At 35.2% G+C, this 22,388-nt stretch overlaps 2 protein-coding genes across 2 annotated transcripts; one reads left to right on the top strand and one right to left on the bottom strand.

Annotated features, from left to right (window-relative positions):
* Positions 1 to 623: 623 nt before the first annotated feature.
* LOC126976504 (cytoplasmic phosphatidylinositol transfer protein 1) lies at positions 624 to 7,531 on the bottom strand. Its single transcript, XM_050824865.1, has 7 exons — positions 7,320 to 7,531; positions 7,096 to 7,244; positions 6,447 to 6,639; positions 6,295 to 6,366; positions 4,533 to 4,787; positions 3,271 to 3,396; positions 624 to 2,805 (listed from the first exon to the last, which is right to left on the bottom strand). Exons 1-7 carry the CDS (start codon positions 7,368 to 7,370, stop codon positions 2,662 to 2,664), a joined length of 990 nt encoding a protein of 329 aa, XP_050680822.1. The 5' UTR covers positions 7,371 to 7,531; the 3' UTR covers positions 624 to 2,661.
* Positions 7,532 to 8,717: 1,186 nt separating this feature from the next.
* On the top strand, positions 8,718 to 11,252 carry LOC126976499 (trafficking protein particle complex subunit 13). The gene has a single exon (XM_050824858.1). The coding sequence runs from the start codon at positions 8,921 to 8,923 to the stop codon at positions 10,127 to 10,129; it is 1,209 nt and encodes a 402-aa protein (XP_050680815.1). The 5' UTR covers positions 8,718 to 8,920; the 3' UTR covers positions 10,130 to 11,252.
* Positions 11,253 to 22,388: the final 11,136 nt, after the last annotated feature.

The raw sequence follows: 22,388 nt of genomic DNA, 5'->3' as shown, positions 1-22,388 counted from the left end.
ACCATCTGGATGTGTGGCGGTCCTCCACAGTGCGGTTTTCAAGGAGCTTTCTTCCTCGTACTTCAAAGCTGTGGAATGAGCTTCCTTGTGCGGTGTTTCCGGGACGATACGACATGGGTACCTTCAAAAAAAGCGCGTACACCTTCCTTAAAGGCCGGCAACGCTCTTATGATTCCTCTGGTGTTGCAAGAGAATGTGGGCGGCGGTGATCACTTAACACCAGGTGAACCGTATGCTCGTTTGTCCTACTATTCCATAATAAAAATATATACAGGTATAAACCTGTGACGATAAATACGTCACACCCCTTTAAAATAGGTTTATAGAAGGGTTCTAGCAACAATAAGTTATGTTAGCTTTATAGAAGAGATAATGAGCGTTTTACATATAACGCGATTATGAATATCATTTTTTAACAAGCGGTGTTTTAAACATCCGATATTTATATGGTAACTAACGTTTGGGTCAGCATTTGTTATACATAAAGGTGTTCAGTATACATTATGTAATATCATATATAACATTCAATAACAGTTACCGGCAACACATAAATATTTCGCCTTTTATTGAGCGCTCCCTCATACCAATGGCTGGATATTAGAGAAAAAAAAAAACAAAAATACTAACTATTATATCTATTTTATTATATTCACATTCAGCACAGATAATAACACTTATAATTAAGCGAGGAAGAACATATTGTTTATAATCATGTTAATAATTAAGCCAAACAATTAGGCCTTCGGATTTCTCAACTCTCCGTTGTACGTACGACCTATCCCTTCCTACTTACAAGTGGACTACTGCCGTGTTCATGTAATCAAACTTTTATGTTAATTTGTGTTAAGTAAAGGGCTTGTTACCATAAATGCAAATTCAACTTTAATACCCGTAAACAAGGAAATTAGACACGAACCTTTCTTTTTTGCAAGGAAGGATAGACAAAGATTATAGCCCCCTTTTATTATACCTACGCTTTTATTAGTCGTGTAAAAAGGTTAAGGTTTATCAACTATCAACCTTAATGGATTTATTAACATGGAAGGCGCCTTTGACAAAACCTATTTTACTAGTATAGGCCGAGCGCTAGCCGAGCATGTTGATGCTGCGATTTCCAGGTAGATAAACAGCATAGGCACAGAGCGATACGAGCCCAAGAGATGTGGTGGCAATTGGCTGCCCAACAGCTTGTTATATACTCTCTGTTGTAGGAGAAATTTCACTCTATGGTACATCACTCTATGTAGTCTTTGTCAAAGTTGGCTGAGAAAATTAAAGTTTTTATTACATTAAAGAGTGAGCCAAGTTTACCTAACATTGCTTTTTGGGGCTCCATGTACCAGTTATAATGATACCTCAACCCAAAGGCTTCTATCGGAAATTATTGGGCCACATTTGATTTTTATTATTAACTAGCTGATACCCGCGACTTCGTCCACGTACACAAAACGTCTTAAAACTTTATATTAAATGAAGATATCGCCATATTTTATCAATTTACATAAAAATAATCTGATAGATAGTTAACAACTGTAAGTAATCGACAAACTATAGTTAGAAATTAAGTTTCTTTTTTACCTCCTGAGAAAGTTGGAAAGATATAAAAATTCTAGTTAGTTATTCATTTTAAACTATTCTTGAATGATATTTATAATCTCAAATAAAAATTGATCTGGTCTACCTTATGTCATATTGTATGTTTGTTGTGCATCAATTTTTTGGTACGAAAACTTAAATTTATTTAAAAAAAAATACTTTGATTACAAAACAATTTTGTAATTAAAGTGTTTATTGTTTTGTTATAAAATATTATTTAGTTTTATTTAGTAATTCTACATAACATAACCTTTACCTATTTATATATTACCATATTTACCTGTTTTTGAATGAATATTCTACATTCATTAAAAAAAACCAAGTGCCAAGCGGTGGTAAATGGGGTTTACAGATTATCCATAAGGAACACAATGTTTTTCAGGCATGACTCCAAATGAACAAACAACAGATTGGCTATCATGCTGAAAATTCATCCAAGGTGTTTCGCAGTTTGAGAGTCATACATAAAAATATAGACAAAATAATATGCTGGCCTTTTGTCATGTGTTCACTATATTTCAATTAAATTTGGTTTTCAATATTTCAACATTTAATTAACTACTTCGAAATTAAGTCGTGTCCCGAAGAGTATCTTGCAAGAAATATATTTCTATTCTTAGTATCACACTCACTTGAATAGATTTACCAGAGAATATAACAGATTTTTTGATCTAGTTGACATATTTGATCGTTTTAAAAAATATCCAAAGACAGTTATTTCAAGGTGGTATCATTGGTTAGATACAAATTAATGTCAGTAATATGTAAAGGACAGTTATCTGATAAATATTTAACTTCGATAAAGTTAAGCAACTTTGTTATACTTGGTGTGAATTCTCATCTCAAAAAAGTTCTTACAACCTAATACGTCAAAGATTAAAAAACATCAATATTAACATCTAAGCCATGTAAAAGCAAAAATATATCTTATAGCTATAATCCTATACATTATATATCCATATATTATATTTTGTCTGTGTACAATTTGTGTCTTGTCTATAGGAAAATATGGTGCATTGTTGAGATCTATACACTTCTAAATTGTTTCGGTAAGTACCTATATTTTTAACCCCAAGAAAACCAAGATTTTGACTCCGCCGATGCTGATGACGGGGTCTTTGGGCTATTTGGTGTTTTTGGAGTCGCAGCTTGTGACTTGCATGTCTCAGTCTCCTCATTATTTTGTGAGTTTTCTAGAGCCGTTATAACCTGAAACAATGTTCTATGTATTAAGATTGTTTAAATTTTTTTTATATAAAATTTTAATTTGTACCAAAATTCATGGACGATACGGGACTCGAACCCGCGTCTCTCTAACGCTTCATGCTAGCAACCATTACCACAGAAACTATTGTGAAATTTTATAAAATAATATATTGTTAAGCTCAATGTCAAAAAGTGAACTCTACAATAATACTGAATCAAACATTCAACCTTAGATCATTCATACGTGACATCTTAGAAAAATGTGTAAAAAAATTGAGGTTGTCTGTTAACCTCTATTTTACGTAAGACGTAATTAAGCTTGAAAGGCCCACTAAAGTAATAAACCTGGCCCGTTTTTTGGTTGTCTAGCAGCAAGAGACTCTATTTAGACATTACATAATCTAAGATTCAACATTACGTAGTGACAGAAGTAAGTTTTTCAGAATAAAAATATACATATATACATACCTTTAAGTTAGTTTTCTCTTGCATATCCTTCTCATAATTTCTAACATCTTCAATAGTCATATTGTACCATTCATCCATCCATGTGAATGCTTGCCTATGTCCAAGTAGAAGAATTTCACGTATTGCCTGTGAAAAAAGTAGTAAAATTAAACACAAAAATTATATTACTTTCACTTCAAAGGTTGGCCATGAATTTCTTGAACTCTGGTATTGTGTATAAATGATCTTTCCATCTGCTGCAGATTCGGTTATGAACAGAATTCATTTCCATTAATATTACATGTAAAATGTTAAAAAAAAAATGTGTGTGTACAAAGTACACATGTCAGAAGTGAAACTTCTTAACTAATTTTTAAATCTTGTTTATATGTATACTAATCTGTTCTCTAAATCTAATGTTTTTTTGTCATTATTAAAAGATTATTAGTTAATTTTTTTTTAATTAAAATTTAGAAAAGAGTAAATAAAAAAGATCTGCATTTACTGTAAGTACAAGACGTTTTGCGACAGAATTGCCATCTAAAGTAATATTTAACAACTAAACGAATACATCAACAAATAGCGTGTATTTTTTCTCCATCTCTCTATATCAGTCTTTGCCTCTTCTTTCTGGGACAAAAATGTCTCACAATTTCATGTCACTTTATTGTTTTTCATCCGTAAAAATTTACCCTCATGCACACAAATAAGTTACACTTTAAAACAAATTTATTGAATCATTAATGTATTTTGAAATAATCCAATATATTTATGTTTAAGTTTATTTGAGTACCTTATTTTTAATGAACAATATATTTATTTATATGGATATTTTTCAGCTAATCACAATAATTAAATCTAATATTCAGTATTAAAAACTATTGAAAGAATATCTGTGTACTACTTCCACTATGACTTTGTGAGTAAAAAAGACAATTAATTGAACTTATTTTTTTTATGGAAAAGGAGGACTAGCGAGCGTACAGGTCACCTGGTGTTAAGTGATCACCACCACCCATATTATCTTGCAACACCAGAGGAATCACAGGAGTGTTGCAGGCCTTTAAGGACGTTATAATTGTGCTAAGAACAGTTTTCCACAGATGTTGTTTCCATTTTTAAAACATACTTAATAAATCTTTATATCTTGCCCTAGTCATACTGCAACATTTTTTACCCTTCTCATGTGTTTGTTATATTTCAGAGAAATATGGAATTCAGATGGTTGCAGTGTGCCTTAAAAATATGTTCAGTTATGTGGAACATGTTGCTAAAGTACGTACTGTTTGAACATAATCTTCAACTTTTGTCTGTAGACCCCAAACTTCAAACTTAGTGTTAACTAGTTTGTAGCAACACATAATTGGTTTGTGTGAGTCTCTCCATCCTTCCACAAGAGGGCCACGTTCGGTTTTCACTGATTTAAATAACTTTGGATCTTCATTTTCCTTGTAATGATGTGGCTTTATTTCATCATAACCAATGTCTATAACATCAACTTCTCGTTGCTCCAGTTCCTCTTGTGTTAGTCCTAAGCACTGAAAAGTATAAAAGATTATTGAAATCACAAAGCTCATGCTCACTCTGTCACAAGGTGAAAGATTGTCCCAGACCAGCATGTTTAGTAGCTTCAACAGCTGTAGCATTAATAACGTCTCGTGGTTGGCATGATTGTTTGATTCAGTCAAAATTAAAACAGATATTAAAGATATACTTTCTGAGACAATACCAATAATCATTAATCCAATGCACATAATCAGATAATTACCTACTGCTGACATAACTTACGGAATAAACAATTCTTATTATTTTTTAAAATGTTATCTATACTAAAATAACAGTTTTTTTTAATATATTTATTTTAGATATTCATGTAATGAAACCATAACTTTTAAAGCTTTGTAAAATAATTTAGCAATATTCAAATTCAAAAACACTTTATTCATGTAGGTCACAAAAATGACACTTATGAATGTCAAAAAAGATATATAAATATTGTTTCTTATTGAATTTACCGCTACTTCGTAAAGGGTTGAGCTAATGAGAAGAAGTAGAAAGAAACTCATTGCCACTCTTTTAAGTCAAGATTTACATTTTAGTTGTTTTACAAATCATTTCAATTACAATATATGCAAAGTGACGCAACAAAAATACTCAAAAGTCAAAAACTGAAAGGCTTACATGAGTAAGTCAAAAAAAGAAAAAAAATCAAATTAATACTTATAAACACAAGAGTTATTGAGTATAATAGATGCATCAATCCACACATACCGTAAATAAATAGAGGCATTATGTGAGCATTTCATAAAATAAAATATATAAGAACTTTAACTTTAAAGGAAATAATAATAATAAAAAAAACACATCAAGCAGACCTCCCGGTAACAAGATCATCCAGCCCCCACAAGTAGCACCCGTTATTACCTATATATACTTCCTTACCTACATAATTACCTACATGATTTTGCAATAGTGGAGAAATACTGTTATTTTTGAGGTTTCTAATGTGATGTCGTAAATCATTTTGAACTGAACCCTACAAGATTTATCAAAATAATGTACTAAGTATTGTATTGAAAAGGTCTACAGAAAACTCCGCTATGGGATATGTCTGTCTATTATGGATATCCCACAATAACAATTTTTTGTCGTTTACTTTTTACAACAAATAATGACTAATTTTCAAAGCGATTTTAACCAATACAGCATTAATCCTTTTCTAATTAAATACCTTAAATACATTGATGATTTAATATAGATCTATATGGCCCTTTACAGCATATGATTTAAATGAATATTTTCGAAGATATTACAGATTTAAAATTGTGGGATGTAGCGTTTGCGGCAGTTCCGGTCGGCTGGGGCGGCGGAACGTGATGAATAAATCAAAACTTCTGGATAAGTTTTAATCATTTTTTCAGTGAATGACATAGGCTATATATTTTATACCCGTGCGATGCCAGAGCGCCCCGCAAGTTAATAGGACTCTTAAGGGGTAGCGAGGAATGTCTTAATATATCATATCTAATAAAATTAAATACTTACATTTTCAGAAGTACCATTATTATCTTCATATCTTGTTTGAATAGACACTGAAAACTTTGGGAGGAAGGAACACTAAAAAAAATATTATAAATTAATCCAAAAGCTGCAAAAACTCTTTTTTTTTTAAATTAGTAAAGAAATGGTATACTCACAGTGTATTCTATGTTACCAAACATGAAAAAGAAAAAATACACTTTAAAAAACCTTAATTCAAAGTAAAGATTAAAAATTAAACAACAAATAGTTTCAAACATACCAGTTATAGTATATGGATAATAATTCCATGCTTTTTCTGTGATATAGAATACTTTTGGAATTATACTTTGAAGCCAGTACGGCAAATGGCTGAAATAAAAAATGTTAAATATGTTTTAAAACCTATGATATTATAAGTATATTATTACATATATTTAACCTACAAAATTAAAAAAGGCATTTCTTATCTCCCTGACTTAAATGGTATCAATTTTACTTATATAACAGATACTAACACTCAGGTAAAACAGCACTCCAACACACATAAATGCCAATTTTTAATAGGTAATCCTAAATTGGATATTGATGATTTAAGTTACTTGTTATGAACTATTAAATATTTCATTACAACATTATAAGCCAATACTAGCTAAACACAGGCTTTGGCAAACTGTGACTCAATTTGTAAGGGAAAAAATTAAACAAATTTAAATCTAAAATGATCAATGGAATATACCTAGATTGTATCTTATATATATAGTATTGTATTTTGTAACTGTATTGTAATGTATACTATTGCACATTGAAATAATAACAATAAATTACCTCGATAAATGTATTCTCTTTTCAGTAAATTGTCCATTCCCATTTACTTCATCATTAATTTCCTCATTGGCTATAACTTCTACACCTTCACCACCACTTGATTGCTCATAGCTGTGACGAGCAATCATATACAACTGCCCTATCCGATACTGTAAAATAATGTAATGAAGTTTAATACAATAGATTGGTATTACAATAAAAATAAATAAACCAAAATTTCGTACCTCCTCTACAGTCATGGGCATACAGATTCGGAATTCCTTAGTGAGAACCATATTTCTTCAGTGAAAGCAAAATTTTCTTTTAATTATTTGAGTAGGATAACTTTAAAACAAATTTCAGTACCTAATATAGTTCAGGAAAATTAAATAAAGTGATAATTATAGTCATAGTCAAATAGTAATAGTAAATACCAACAACGGGTATCATAGTCATTCTAGACTTTTTTTTTTGGGGTTTTATGACCTGGTAACTAAGACCTTTAAGTCAAGTCTTTTTTTATTATCTAAATATGTATACTTTTCATTTCACAGTTCACTTATCACTATAAATATATTAAGAATACAATTCATTCATGACATATCTAGATTTAAACAAAGAGAATTTAAGTTTTAACCACTACGTTCAGATTTAAACCAGAAAATAGATAATAGCTCTTACTACTAATTTTAGAATAAAATTAATCATACTGTCCAAAATTTAGTTACGAAGTCGGACGTGTCGTATACGACAATAGTATACGAGGATGGCCCCAGACAAAGAGAATTTAAACATTTGGCCCCAGACACCAAAAATATTGGCGTTTGACTAGCCCTGATCGTTGCCTCAAAAAAGACAAAGAAGGATAAATGGGTGAAGGAATATTTTTTACTGCGTGGAAAGTCAGCAAACATGGACATTATGGGTGTTTTACAACCAAATATTATTCAATAATAATTTCGATTGGATTTGAGATCGCTTGATATATTATTAAATCTTGTGAAAGTGTTTATTCCGAAGCAAGATCGAAAGTATCCTAAGAGACAGTATTAGTGCAGGAGAAAGATTGATCATAGCACCAAGATTATTGCAACCGGAAATAAATATTAAATTCACTTCTTTAATATCACACCTGCCCCTGCTGACAATAATTATCCCTGAAACTTGTTGGGCAATTACTATTATTCGGGAACACAAAACTTAGATACGTCCTCCTCGCACGAAGAGCCACGGGCGATTGAAATCAGTACACTAAAGTGATTACACCTTTCTAAATGCGTTTCTAATAAGGATTCTGAATGATTCAGTCAGTCATAATTCATCCTTATTTCTGAATTTAGGATGCTAACTTGCTAAATGCGATTATACTTGTCTAAATTCAGTAAAGTGTAATAAGCGCTTAATTTATTGAAATTTTTTTCATCAATCATCATATTCATCTGTGGTGCTAAGTGAGTTAACTGCCTAAATTGCAAACGCTGGTAAATTCGAACCGACCAAATGCATACTCTAAGCTTGGTGGTCTACTGTATACGTGACATTGGCTGAATTGTGATGGCCACTGACCGCTTTAAGCTTGGTGGTCTACAGCTGTCTAAGTAACATTGGCTGAATTGTGATGGCTACTGACTGCTTCCACAGAAGCCATAATACGACGAATTTGGAAAGAGTAGAAAATTCAATATTTTGATTTCATATTATCATCTAAACCTAAACCAATTACCAAACAGAATTGTAGTCTATCAAGTTGGGAGCTGTAAAATATGTTGTTGAGAAGATTTAATGGAGATTGATTGGCAAGTAGCCATTATAACATTATTACAACCATTATAAATATTTATCCATAATGGACCCGAAAGAAGGAACAGAGCATCTTGTAGCTCTCAAAGTTATGAGATTAACAAAACCAGCACTTGTGAGTCCTAAAATTGTTACTTGTGATTTTAAAGATTTACCAGGTAACATACTTAACAATTATTTAAAAGATGATGCAACTGCAGTAGTTCAAATGGAAACTCTAGCTGCCGGACAATTCCTTTTGTTGCCTCAAAGCTTTGGTAACATTTACTTAGGAGAGACTTTTTCTTGTTATGTTTGTGTTCATAATGAGACAAACCAACCTGTGCAAAGTGTCTCTATTAAAACGGATTTACAGACAAGCTCCCAAAAAATACCATTTGCTGTTCAACAGCATCAGTCTCCTGTTATGCTAGATACTGATGAGACTCTTGGAGAAGTAATACACCATGAAGTTAAGGATCTAGGTATACATGTATTGGTATGTGAAGTCACTTATATGTCACAATATAACACCTTAGCATCATTTAGAAAGTTTTTTAAGTTTGAAGTTGTAAAACCCTTGGATGTGAAAACAAAATTTTACAATGCTGAGTCTGATGAAGTATTTCTTGAAACTCAGGTTCAAAATATAACATCTGGCCCCATAGTTCTTGAGCAGGTTTCTCTTGAAAGTTCTCAACAATTTTCTGTTAAGTCATTGAATGAAGATACAAGTGGAAATTCAGTTTTTGGTGATGTTACACTACTACAACCCCAAGAAAGCTGCCAGTATTTGTACTGTCTGACAGCAAAAGAGAATATTTCCAGGGATATTAAGCTGCTTGTAGCAGCTAAAAATGTTGGAAAATTGGATATTGTTTGGAGGTCAAACTTGGGCGAGAAAGGAAGGTTGCAGACAAGTCAGCTTCAAAGAATGACTCCTGACTATGGAGATATAAGGGTTACATATGAAGAACTGCCAAATAAAGTGCCTGTTGATAGTCCTTTTGTTTTTAAATGTAAACTTGTTAATGCTAGTGAAAGGACACTCGACTTGATCCTTAAGTTGAGATCTCTTCAAGAGTCAAGTTTGATTTGGTGTGGTATATCTAATAGAAGATTAGGACCATTAGAGGCAGGTGGAGTCGTTGAAATTAGTCTAACAGCATTACCAATAAATACTGGTCTACATAGCATTACTGGAATATCATTGGTAGACTTGTTTTTAAATAGAACATATGATTATGATGATTTAGCATCTATTTATGTATATTAAAATGCCTAACTCAAATAGTTTACATAAGGATAGGTGGAGTAAGACTGACATAGTTTACTGTTTTTCATCAAATATTGGTGTTTCTAAAAAAGGTCTCACTTTGTAATTGATTATTAGATTTGGTTAACAGTTGTGAGAACATAAATAAAATAATGGTGATTCCTTCGTTAGTTTATTCAAAACAATTATATTTTGAGAAAACTAAAGAAATATCTTAATTGCTAGTCTTACCCCACTAATTTACATCATAAAATAAACATGTTATTTAAATTAATAAAAACCTTTCTTATTTTAATTAATTTTCAAAGATGAACTTCTATAACTAAAGGTTCCGATTGGAATATCACACATTAATACAAGGTCCCTGACTTCGAAATGCCTATTGGCAAATTCTCTCCAGTACTTTCACCCGGTAATCCAAGTGAGTCTAACTGAAGCACTTAAAAATATGCACACATCATTCTATTTCTGGTTTTAGGAAGTGCTATTAATAATGAAGACAAATAATGTAGGTATAGTTTTGAACAGATAGATTCGAACACTCTATATAAAAGGTTACAAAAAATTGCGCGTTAACGTAACAGTACTTGCCGTACGCCATAATGAGTAGTTATTTCCGTGAGTGCGCTGAATTTTTGATTGTTTGAATTTATACCCAATATTCGGTAAGGTGATATTCTTATAGCACAATTTTATTATATGTATAAGACATCATATTATATAATTATAATAGTGTGGATATATAGTATTTGTTGATATAAATTAGACTTGAAATAGGGTCCATTCAAATTGAATAACGTTGTTGAAGTGTAGCTTCCTTTGTCTGTTTTTTTCTGTTCATTTAGTTTTACTTGGAAAATTATCATACAATGCAGTTCATTAGTAATTTTTTCCAAATTATATTTTATATTATACACATGCAATCTCGCACTTCTTCACTCGCACGGTTTCTGTCGGCGCAAGAAGTTTTCAACATGGTTTTTTTAAACCTTTTTGTTCTATGATGTACATGTATTATACATTACTGAGAAGCTTTTTTTAATTCTATTTTGTTGAAGGTTTTTTTAACAGAAAACGTAGATAATCATAAACATAAAATACAAAATAAAAATCTTCGAATTTATGTCGTGAAATTCCTACCCTACTCAATATTTTTATTTGGTATTTGGTTTTTTTTTTTTATATGAGTGGGGGCAAACGGGCAAGAGGCTCACGGGATGGGGAGAGGTGAGGCAACCGCCCATGGACATCCGCAACAACAGGTGTGTCAAGAAATGCGTTGCCGGCCTTTAAGGTAAGAGTATGCTTTTTTCTTGAAGGTCCCTAAGTCGTATCTGTTCGGAAAGACCGCTGTCGGTAGTTGATTCCACAAAGTGGCTGTGCGAGGCAAGAAATTTCGGTCAAAACGCACGGTTGTGGAATGCCAGACGTCTACGTGATGCGGATGGTGCTTTGCACGTAATGGCCGGTGGTGGAATTCGGCCGCTGGAATCAACCCGAACAGCTTTGAGCACTCCCCGTGATAAATGCGGTAGAAGATGCAGAGAGAACCCACATGTCTACGCAATGCTAGAGAATCAAGCCGATTGGAGATGACTTGATCGTCGATGATTCGAGCCGCTCTTCGTTGTATGCGGTCAAATGGAAGAAGCTGGTACTGGGGAGCACCCGCCCAGGGTTGAGAACAGTACTCCATGTGAGGCCGAATTTGCGCCTTATAAAGTTGCAGGCGGTGGCTTTTAGTGAAGTACTGTCGCCTTACTAAGTACACCAAGCCTTTTTGAGGCCAGTTTGGCCTTCTCTTCCAAGTGACCACGGAATTGAACGTCGCTCGATATATCGACGCCAAGTATGCCAATACAGGCTGTGGCAGTTAGAGGAGTGTTCTCGAATCGAGGGGATACGACAAAGGGAGACTTTTTAGTGGTGAACGCACAAACTTGTGTCTTCTTGGGGTTGAATTGGACTAAATTTTTTCGGCCCCATTCCGAGACTTTGCAAAGCATTGTCTCGATTTCATACACAAGTTTGTTCCGGTTCTCGTCGACGCTATCCCGGGACATGTTGGCACGGCCGGTGTAAGAATCACACCCTGTGCTGTCGTCCGCATAGCAATGAATATTGCTGATTTGCAGCATATCATTGATATGCAGAAGAAACAGCGTAGGGGATAGCACGCAGCCTTGCGGGACACCAGCGTTTATGGGTTTTAAGTCGGAGTATGCACCGTTGATAACAACCTTGATGCTCCGATCAGCGAAAAAGCTAGTGACCCATTTGCACAACCCAGTTCCGGAGCACATGTCCGCAGCACTATCGGGGGAATGCCATCGGGCCCGCTCGATTTGTGAATGTCCAAGGTGAAAAGCGCCTTAAGCACGGCGCCATGCCGGATTTTTACCTCCGGCATGTATGACTCACACCGCGGAATATGCGGTGGTGGTACACCTTGGTCATTCAGAGTCGAGTTGGACGCGAAGAGGGAGCCCAGGAGATCAGCTTTCTCTTTCGCGTCATGGGCCAGCGAGTCATCATCGTCAAAATCGCCAAGAAACACGATCTCTGCAGTGGGGATCTGCTCCAACACGGAATCTGTAGCCATTTGGATGTGTTCGAGGAGCCGGTCAGTCTCTGCGTTACCGCTATGGGACCTATACAGGCATGCGTAGATTCGCGGATGGTCATCGCAGTCTACACGCAGCCAGATGATGGATAGGTCCTGTCCTTCAAGAAAACTCAGGCGTCGAGAACAGACATCCTCCCTGACGTAAACGCACACGCCAGCCCGTGGTATAAAGGAGTGTTCCAAATTATACCCCGGGTATGAGAGGTATGATGAATCAGCTAAGAAGGATATCTGTGTCTCGGTTAAAAAGAGCAGGGCCGGCTTCGCCGTCTCCAGATGAAAGTGGACGGCATTTAAATTTGAGCGAAGCCCCCTGATGTTGCAAAAGTCCACAGCGAGTGTGGAGGAGGGTGGTTTGAGCCTCCTGCTCTGTTTGCCCCGAGTCAGCGCAGATTTTCCCCCCTCCAGAATACGCGGGGCAGCCACTATTAGGTACAGGCCCTAATTGTGGACGCCCAGTTACTGATTCTCCAGGGCTGCATAGCCTGATAGATTAAATTTCCTATCGTTCAGTATATATATTATATAAAGTATAGATAATGAACACTTATTCACCAAAGGGTTATGAATGTACGGTCACTAACGTGTGCAATCTATGTTCATCGTCAATTTCGTGGGTCAATCTCATGTTATTAGTATAGAGTATTTAAATTTCAGTTTGGTGAAAAGAAAGAACAAATAAAATTGATTATAAAACCATAAACACTTATAAACATAACAAATTGTTTTCCTTGAAAGTCCACGTCTATTCCAAAATATAACTGTTTTTTTTAACTTTTGTCCAAAGAAAGGTTTGTGTAAAATAAAATAAAACTACAAATCAAATAATTTGCACTTATTATAATACATTGTTTCACTAGCTTTCATGAATTCACTGAAATCACTGTAACTATAAGCATTCTTTTGCTACACTTAAAATTACACGCATAAATACGCGCTCGCGCGCGCGTTTAAATTAGACTGTAAATGATCGATTTTCAACAATTAAGGGAGCCGGGCACAAAAGGTTTATATACACCTCTTCACTCTTGTTGTGATTCGCTACCAAGTACTTATTATTAGAATGTTTTAAAAACTTATGTAAGTAGGTACATACTTAGAATAATAATATTACTTTTGTTGCAGTAGATTTAGTACCTTGGTAGGTAAATGAGTTCTATTTTTTCAAATTTTCTTTTTGTGACATATTTTCCATATGCCTCATTAGCCAAATATCTTTGTGTATTGCATCATTGTTTTGTAAGTTTTTAAGAAGTGTTGGTTGCGCAGCAGCCCTAATTCGTCAACCATCTTGACAGCACTTGTGTACTTTGTTGTTATGCACTTTAAAAACCATTGACGAAAGTTGTGATTGTTGTTTAAAAACGGTGTTATTGTTTAATCGATAGCTTCGTATCGCTTGAGGTCTGTTGACAAACAAACATTGTTTGAGTGACAAATTTTCTTATATCGGGAGATGCGTGTCAGAGACTGAAGGGACTGAAGATGATATCACTTCAAGGATCGCCAAAGCACGAGTAACCTTTGCTCGACTTTGATCCTCTCATAGCAATCACGGAATGTGATGCGAATTAAGCTTAAGAAATTCAGGTTAACGTGACGACCGTGTTGCTGTATGGGTGTGAGACGTAGAAGGTCATCAACTTCAGGTTTACATTAATAGATGCCTTCGCAATATCCTCGCTGTTCATAGACCGTACAAAATTACAGACGATCATCTTTGGCAACGCTGCTCATGAAGTCCCAATCGACTAACAGATTAAACGCCGCAAATGGAGCTGGATAGGCCACACACTCCGAAGGGATTTCAACTATATACCGAGGCAAGCCCTAGACTGGAATCCTCAAGGAAAACGTAAACTCGGCCGTCCAAAGCAAACTTGGCGATGGAGATGCACTGCGGTTAACCTTTGCCATGATGAAATGAAATGAATGTAGTCGATTGTTTGCTATCTAATTGCGTGAAGTTGTATTACATTCATTAAAATATGCCCTGAGTGCGAACTGTGAGACGTTCAACTACAAGCCTTGAGATTCCTAATGTAACGCAATTACAGTCGAAACTCACTGAACTGTACAAGGAGCCTTATTTCACCTTCGCACGACACGCCACAAGTTACGATATCATCCCCACCATCTAGATGTGTGGCGGTTCTCCACAGTGCGGTTTTCAAGGAGCTTTCTTCCTCGTACCACGAAGCTGTGGAATGAGCTTCCTTGTGCGGTGTTTCCGGGACGATACGACATGGGTACCTTCAAGAAAAGCGCGTACACCTTCCTTAAAGGCCGGCAACGCTCTTGTGATTCCTCTGGTGTTGCAGGAGAGTGTGGGCGGCGGTGATCACTTAACACCACGTGACCCGTACGCTCGTTTGTCCTCCTATTCCATAAAAAAAGGAGCAAAACCAGCCTCAAAGTGCTTTATAAGATTGCAGAGAGAGAGTAAGAGGTTTGATATCCCAAAATCCAATAGCAACACCAGAATTGAAGCCTGACAGCAACATGATCGTAAGATAGTTAAAAGTTCATTGCAAACTATCCCTGAAAGTGTGTGAGACCTTTAGCGGTTACGAGGGCGGCACTGAAAATTTCGGGAATCAAGGAAGTGACACAACATTACTATTTAAAAATGTATTTATTGCTTTTCTAAGTATTCTTCGCGCAATTTGACACATTTTTCCATACGATGGAACCAATCATTGAAGCAACCATTCCATTCGGAAGTTGGGGTCTCCAAAATGGCCGTTTTGTAGGCGTCCACAGCTTCTTCAGGTGATGAAAATCTCTGACCACGCAATTTATTCTTTATTTTAGGGAAAGGATAGAAATCATTAGGGCTTAGGTCGGGGCTGCACGGCGGATGGTCTAATAATTCTATGTTTTCTTGCTCTAAAAACTCTTTTGTTCTGTGTGCGGTGTGAGAACTCGCATTGTCGTGATGGAGGATGATGCGGCGGTTGCAGTTCTCTTTACGGAGTTCAGAAACGACCTGTGGCAAACAAATGCTAGCATAACATTCTGCATTAACCGTTCTTTGTCCCTCAAGAGGAATAGTCGCAACATGGCCGGTTTTGGAGACAAACGTGGCCACCATTTTTTTTGCAACACTCCGTGAACGAATAATTTTTGTTGGCTTTAACTCATTTTCGAACACCCAAACTCGTGACTGGTTTTTTGTTTCGGGTTCGTACGCGTATATCCAGGATTCGTCACCTAATACGATGTTGTATACAGCATTTGAGGATCCTGCGTGGAATCTTCGAGAGTTCTGACGCACCAAGTAACGCCCGCCGCTTTTTGCTCTTCACAGAGCAAATGCGGTAATGTTATATGAGATAGAGCAGAGTATCAGCAGTAGACTATGAGCAAATCAGTGCATTCACCATTATATAATATAAGAAAACAACTTTATAAATTAATTACCACTTTTTATAAGCATGACAACGTAATAACTGCTTTGTAGTCATAGTAACCAAAAGTCACTAATTTCTTGTTCTATGAGTAAGACCTCTATGATACTCCCCCTCACGATGACCTTCAGGTCTGAGTGACGCCTATCATCTTTAGAAGCTTTAACAATCTTGGTTGTGGTAATGCCTTTGTAAAAAGGTCTGCCTCCATATGTTCTGTGTCCTTGTAACGGATGGTCACTAATTTCTTCTGGACACAATCCCGTATAAAATGTTCCTTTATGCTGATATGTTTCGATCTCTTACCAGTCAATTGATTGTTTGCTAACATCTGTGCAGCCAAATTATCATTATAGATCGTAACAGTTTGTTGAAAAACTCCAATATCTTCCAACAGATATTTCAAGTGTAAAGCTTCCTTCGTTGCTTCTGTCATCGCCATATATTCGGCTTCTGCTGTTGACAAAGCCACTGTTCTTTGTTTCTTTGATGCATAACTGATAAGGCCACCACCATACTTAAAAATATAACCGGTATATGAACGACGGTCAACGGTACATGCCGCCCAGTCAGCGTCAGCCATGCCTGTTAGTGCCATTCCTGATTGTTTATATCTGATGGTTACATTCTTCGTTCCTTTTAAATAACGAATCACCCTTTTTGCAGCTTGCCAATGTGTATTATCAAAACATGTATTATATTGGCTCAAATAACTAACAGCAAACATTATATCTGGTCTTGTGGCTACAGCACCTAATGTACCTCATTAGAGATCCAATTAACATTTGGTATGGTATATTCTCCATCTCTGTGAGTCCATTACCCTTCTCCAGTTTCAGACCAGTCTCCATGGGCGTTGACACTGGCTTACATTCAGCCATGTTGAACTTATCTATTAAATTTTCAATATAATTCTCCTGTGACAATGTTATTTCTCCCCCTACTTGGGTGACTTGTATGCCCAGGCAATGATGGAGTGAACCCATATCTCGTAACTCAAAAACTTTTTGCAGTTTTGTTTTGACTTCTCGTAACAACATTTCTGATTTATATGCTAGTATTAAGTCATCCACATAAATGTTTGCAAACAGCTTTTCTCCTCCTTTTTTAATATATACAAGCAAGGATCCGCTGAAGAATTCTTAAATCCGATTTCCAACAATTTCTCATGTAACTTTAAGAACCATTGTCTTCCTGTTTGTTTCAAACCATATATGGCTTTGTTTAGTTGACATATCCCATTATTTTTATATCTATTTATATCTAAAAGCATTTCTTTTGCTTTTTTAATTAACTCTATGTCTTTTCCATGTGTAATTATGTATTTTAAATATTTATCCAGAGTTTTCGGCTTCTTCATATAAATTTGTTCATCTAAATCGCCGTTTAAAAATGCAGTACACACGTCTAGTTGGGATAACTTAAATTTATTTTCAATTGCATGTGCAATAAGTATTCTAAGAGTACTCATTTTTGCAACAGGTGCAAATGTTTCAGTGTAATCAATTCCTTCTTTCTGATTAAACCCACGCGCCACAAGTCGTGCTTTTCGTCTATCTATTTCTCCCAAAGCATTATATTTATATTTTAAAATCATTTTACTATCAATCAAATTTTTGCTTTCGTTCCTGTGTACAATTTTCATAGTATTATTTTTAAGATGAGATTCAATCTCGTTTATTATTGCATCTTCCCATTCATCCATGTTCTCGTCTATTTCACAGAGGAATGATTGTTCAGCATCCATCTCATAATCTTGATGCCATGCTGGTGGTTTTCTCTGTCTTTTATCAGTAGAACTAGTCGGATCTATTTCATCTGTTTCTGTTTTTGCGTCAACAAATATTTCATCATTGTTCAATTCCTGGTCAGTTTCATCAATTTCATGTTCTTTCAAATCTTTATTATCTTCTACATTTTCTTTTTCAGGAGAAAATATAATTTCTATTTCCTTTTTATTAACTACATCTTGTTTTTGTTCTCCTTTGATCTCGTTTTCATAAAACATTTTGTCCAGTATTTTGACATCTCTTCTTATCATTTGGGTTTGGTTTAACCTGGTCTGTTTTTGGGTTGAAAATCCGGTATGCCTTGTGATTTTCCGAATATCCTACAAAAATTCCAGGTGTCGCTCTGGCTTCAAATTTTCCATTTTTCTTTCCATTTTTATGTACAAACGCCATAGTTCCGAATATGTGAAAATGTCTTACTGACGGAACTCTCTTTACCCATTTTTTAAATGGAGTCGCGTTATCAATACTTGTGCAAGGACTACGGTTTGCCAAGTAGTTAGCTGTATTAATAGCTTCAGCCCAAAAAACTTCTTTCATATTGGCGTCTATCAACATACATCTAGCTTTATCAAGCAATGTCCTATATTTTCTTTCTGCTAAGCCATTCTGTTCTGGCGTGTATGGTGCGGAAAGTCTCCTTTTGATGCCATTCTCCTTCAAATATTTGTCAAAATTATTGTTAATATATTCTGTCCCATCGTCACTTTGTAAGCATACTATCTTCTTTTTGGTAAATCTTTCAGCCTCATTTTTGAATTCCTTAAATTTTGATAGAGTTTCATCCTTAGTTTTCATTGTATATACTCTTGTATATCTTGAATAATCATCTGTAAATGTGATGAAGTATTTGGAACCCCCTTTCGGTGGCTGCCTCATGGGACCACATACATCAGTATGCACAATTTCTAATCTTTCATTTGTACGTTGCTCATTTTTAGGTGGATTAAACGGTAGTTTTGTTGCTTTGTCTTTAGCACAGACTTCACAGTCTTTAACTGTGTCACTTTTATTGAATTCTAAGCCTTCCATAATTTTCTTATCAAGTGCTATTCTCATTTGTCCTTCATTTAGATGTGCTAACTTTCTATGCCATTGCTGCACATTGCTTGCTTCGCAGTAATTAGCTTTCTCTTCTATGTTTTCTTTAACGTAGTACAAACCGTCTGAATGTCTCTCTGCTTTTAACAGAATTTTATTGTTTCGCATCACGATAGCATTATTTTGTTTAAATAAAACTGTTCCACCTTTGTCTGTTATTTTTCCAACTGACATTAGATTTGTAGTCAGCGATGGTACGTACAAGGCTTCAGTTAGTTTCAGATTTGGTGTTTTATAGGTGTAAAGTTTTGCTGGACCTCGTCCTTCGATTTGTGCAAGACAGTTTTCTGATGCTAACCTTAACGTTTTGTTATCAGCTTTGTCCATATTAATGAATCTTTTCAATTCATGACTCATATGTGACGTACATCCGCTGTCAAGACACCATTTCTTAATTTTTTCTTTATTATCAGACGTATTTAGGCATGTTTCTTCTAAGCAACAGAGACTTGCATTATTTTTATTAACTCGGTCCACTTTTGACCAGCATTCATGAGCTTTGTGTCCTTTCTTTTTGCATTTAAAACATTTAACAATAAACTTTTTATTTTTGCCACGTTGTCTACTATACAGCGCCTCTTGTTCAGAATTTTGTTCACTTATGCTAGCTATATTTTTTCTTGCCTCAGCTTCTTCAATTATCTTTATTTTCAAGTTGTCTGGATCTGGTAGATCATCCCTGGATTCTATTGCAATTCTAAAATTTTCAAAAGATTGAGGTAAGCTGTAAAGCATCATAATACTAAGAAGATCTTTATTAATTGGTATGTCCATATCTGCTAGTTTATCGACGATATCCATAAATTTATTCAAGTGATTGACAATATTATCACCATCTTTCATCTTCTTCAATATCAACTCTTTTAATAGGCTTGCTTTTCTTGCAGGACCTTTGCTATAATTTATGCTTTCTAGCGTATCCCAGACATCTTTACTTGTTTGACAATTTTTAACTTGTTTTAATTCGCCCGGTGATATTATGAGAAATAGCTCGGCTAATGCTAACTCATCTTTTTCCATATAGTCATTCAATGCATCACCTTCTCGCGTTGGTCTCTTAATTTTATTTGAAACATAGTTCCAAAGGCCAAGTTTTAATAGTACAGCTTTTGCATGGATCCTCCATGTATCGTAGTTTTCTCTTTTCAATTGTTCTATGTGCACGTGATTACTCATTTTTCTCTTTTATTCCCGTTTCTGGGCCCATAACCTGTTATATGAGATAGAGCAGAGTATCAGCAGTAGACTATGAGCAAATCAGTGCATTCACCATTATATAATATAAGAAAACAACTTTATAAATTAATTACCACTTTTTATAAGCATTACAACGTAATAACTGCTTTGTAGTCATAGTAACCAAAAGTCACTAATTTCTTCTTCTATGAGTAAGACCTCTATGATGGGTAACCATCGGGAAAACAACTTTTTTACACCTAATTGTTCATGCAAGATTATTTGTATTTGACTCATGCCAATGTCTAAAGTTGCCTGAATTTCGTGGTATGTCACATGTCGATCTTCCTCAATCAGCTTACGCACAACATCAATTTCTTTGGTGACTGCAGTTTTTGGACGACCTTGACGGGGATCATCACTGAGCTTGACACGTCCACGTTGAAATTCAGTAAACCAGCGATAAATTGTGGTTTTGGATGGGGCTTCATCACCAAATGCGGAAATCATCCGGTCAACACACTGTTTTTGTGTTAAACCACTCCGAAAGTCATAATAAATCATCGCTCTAGAATTTTCTCGAGTCAATTCCATTTTCTCAACGACTAAACAAGTTTGAAAAGACCTTGTGACTAGACCGAGAATCTTTTTTTAAATAAATAAATGGTATTAGATTTTTAAAACCAAGGAGTTTTCAATTAAAAAGATTTTAATATGACAAGAACAGTTGAAATATTCACAGCATCAGAACGATGTGACTGACACGGTACATTATGTACCTACCTATAGAGACATTGTAGAAACTATCCATCAATCACAAAAACAGAAAGATGACGGTTTTAGTTTGGTAATAAAAAATTAATATAAAAGGGGATAGAGGGTCGTCGGTTGGAATTTTCATGTCATGCGTTCACATGTTAACGCTAGAGAGAAGTTAGGGATGTGGGTTCGTTAGGGTAGGCCCTACTACCCTACCTAGGGTATTTTTATGAAAACATGGTGGCATCACGCAGAGAGTTTAAAGCTGCGCTCAAATTCATACAATGTAATCAAGAACTAATTAGAATGGAAATGCTGGCCAGCCCGGCGCAACTCTCTAATAAACTTGAAAATGTATGACATTGTACTTGCATTGTTCTAAAAATAATGATGGCAAACGCTGTCTCGCTCGAACATATATTCGACTCTTTTGTTTGTTTTGGTTTGAATGTCATGTGACATGTCATTCATTCAAAATAAAAGTGACTGTTAACAATTTTTGTTACGCCGGCTGTACACATGGGGTCAAGGTGTTGGGCAAAAATGATGGAAACCAAGATTCCTGTTCACACATTGGCTTACTGATCATTCTGCATTGGCGCTTCAAAGATGGACGTAGAAGTTCTTGCAGCCGCGGCAATTTATTTATACAGTGCGTTTAATTATTACGTACATGTGCACCAAAGTAGAGTGACTAAAAAGAAATGGCGCAAAAGAAGGTGGTGGATGGGTGACTCTTCATCGGAATAGAACGAGGTACATATATGTGTTATTAGTTATTATTGATATACAGGCTGATAATAATTTTGCAAAAAGTTAGAAGGTCAGTGTCACATTTACAATAGGTAACTTTCTCTATGGAGCCCATGTATGTACGACATAGAAAAATTAAACAAAATTAAAAAAAAAAACCCGCGACGGTAAAAATGTCATCGAAAAAGAATAAAATCTCGGTTATGTATTATGGTAAAATTGTTATCGATACATCTAAGTTAAGTCGGGGGTTTTGAGTTATTTTATTCTTTTTCGATGAGATTTTTACAGTCGTGGGTAAAAATAGACTCGATCAGCTGATTGGATTTGTATGGAAAAACGTAATATTTTTTTGAGATTTCGACATTGATTCCATAAAGAAACTTGTTATGAATGAGACACCGACTGACTTCCTAAAATTTTGCTATGGGGTAATTATCACTGTATAATTATATGCAACTAATGAATACTATGTCCATACTAACTTTGTTAATATTTCTTTGTTTTTAGAGAGACTATCACACTAACTCACTAATCAACAGCATGCCGAGCTTCTTGCAGAACCATCTGGGGAGTTCGATAATTTCGTTCGAATGTCATGCACTGATTTTGAATACCTGCTACAAAAAATTTCTAAAAAATAG

This window comes from Leptidea sinapis, chromosome 41 (assembly GCF_905404315.1).
Source record: "Leptidea sinapis chromosome 41, ilLepSina1.1, whole genome shotgun sequence".
In the NCBI taxonomy this organism is placed as follows: domain Eukaryota; kingdom Metazoa; phylum Arthropoda; class Insecta; order Lepidoptera; family Pieridae; genus Leptidea; species Leptidea sinapis.
The sequence above is the reverse complement of the archived record's forward strand: the minus strand, read 5'-3'. Positions and strand labels throughout refer to the sequence as shown.

What these genes read in the sequence shown, in the direction of transcription:
- LOC126976504 (XM_050824865.1), bottom strand. Translation starts at nt 7,370, where the DNA reads ATGGTTCTCACTAAGGAATTCCGAATCTGTATGCCCATGACTGTAGAG. An exon ending in AAGAGAATACATTTATCGAG is followed by an intron (nt 6,640 to 7,095) that starts GTAATTTATTGT and finishes TTTTTATTTCAG; the next exon opens with CCATTTGCCGTACTGGCTTC. An exon ending in AAGAGAAAACTAACTTAAAG is followed by an intron (nt 2,806 to 3,270) that starts GTATGTATATAT and finishes ACATTGTTTCAG; the next exon opens with GTTATAACGGCTCTAGAAAA.
- LOC126976499 (XM_050824858.1), top strand. Translation starts at nt 8,921, where the DNA reads ATGGACCCGAAAGAAGGAACAGAGCATCTTGTAGCTCTCAAAGTTATG.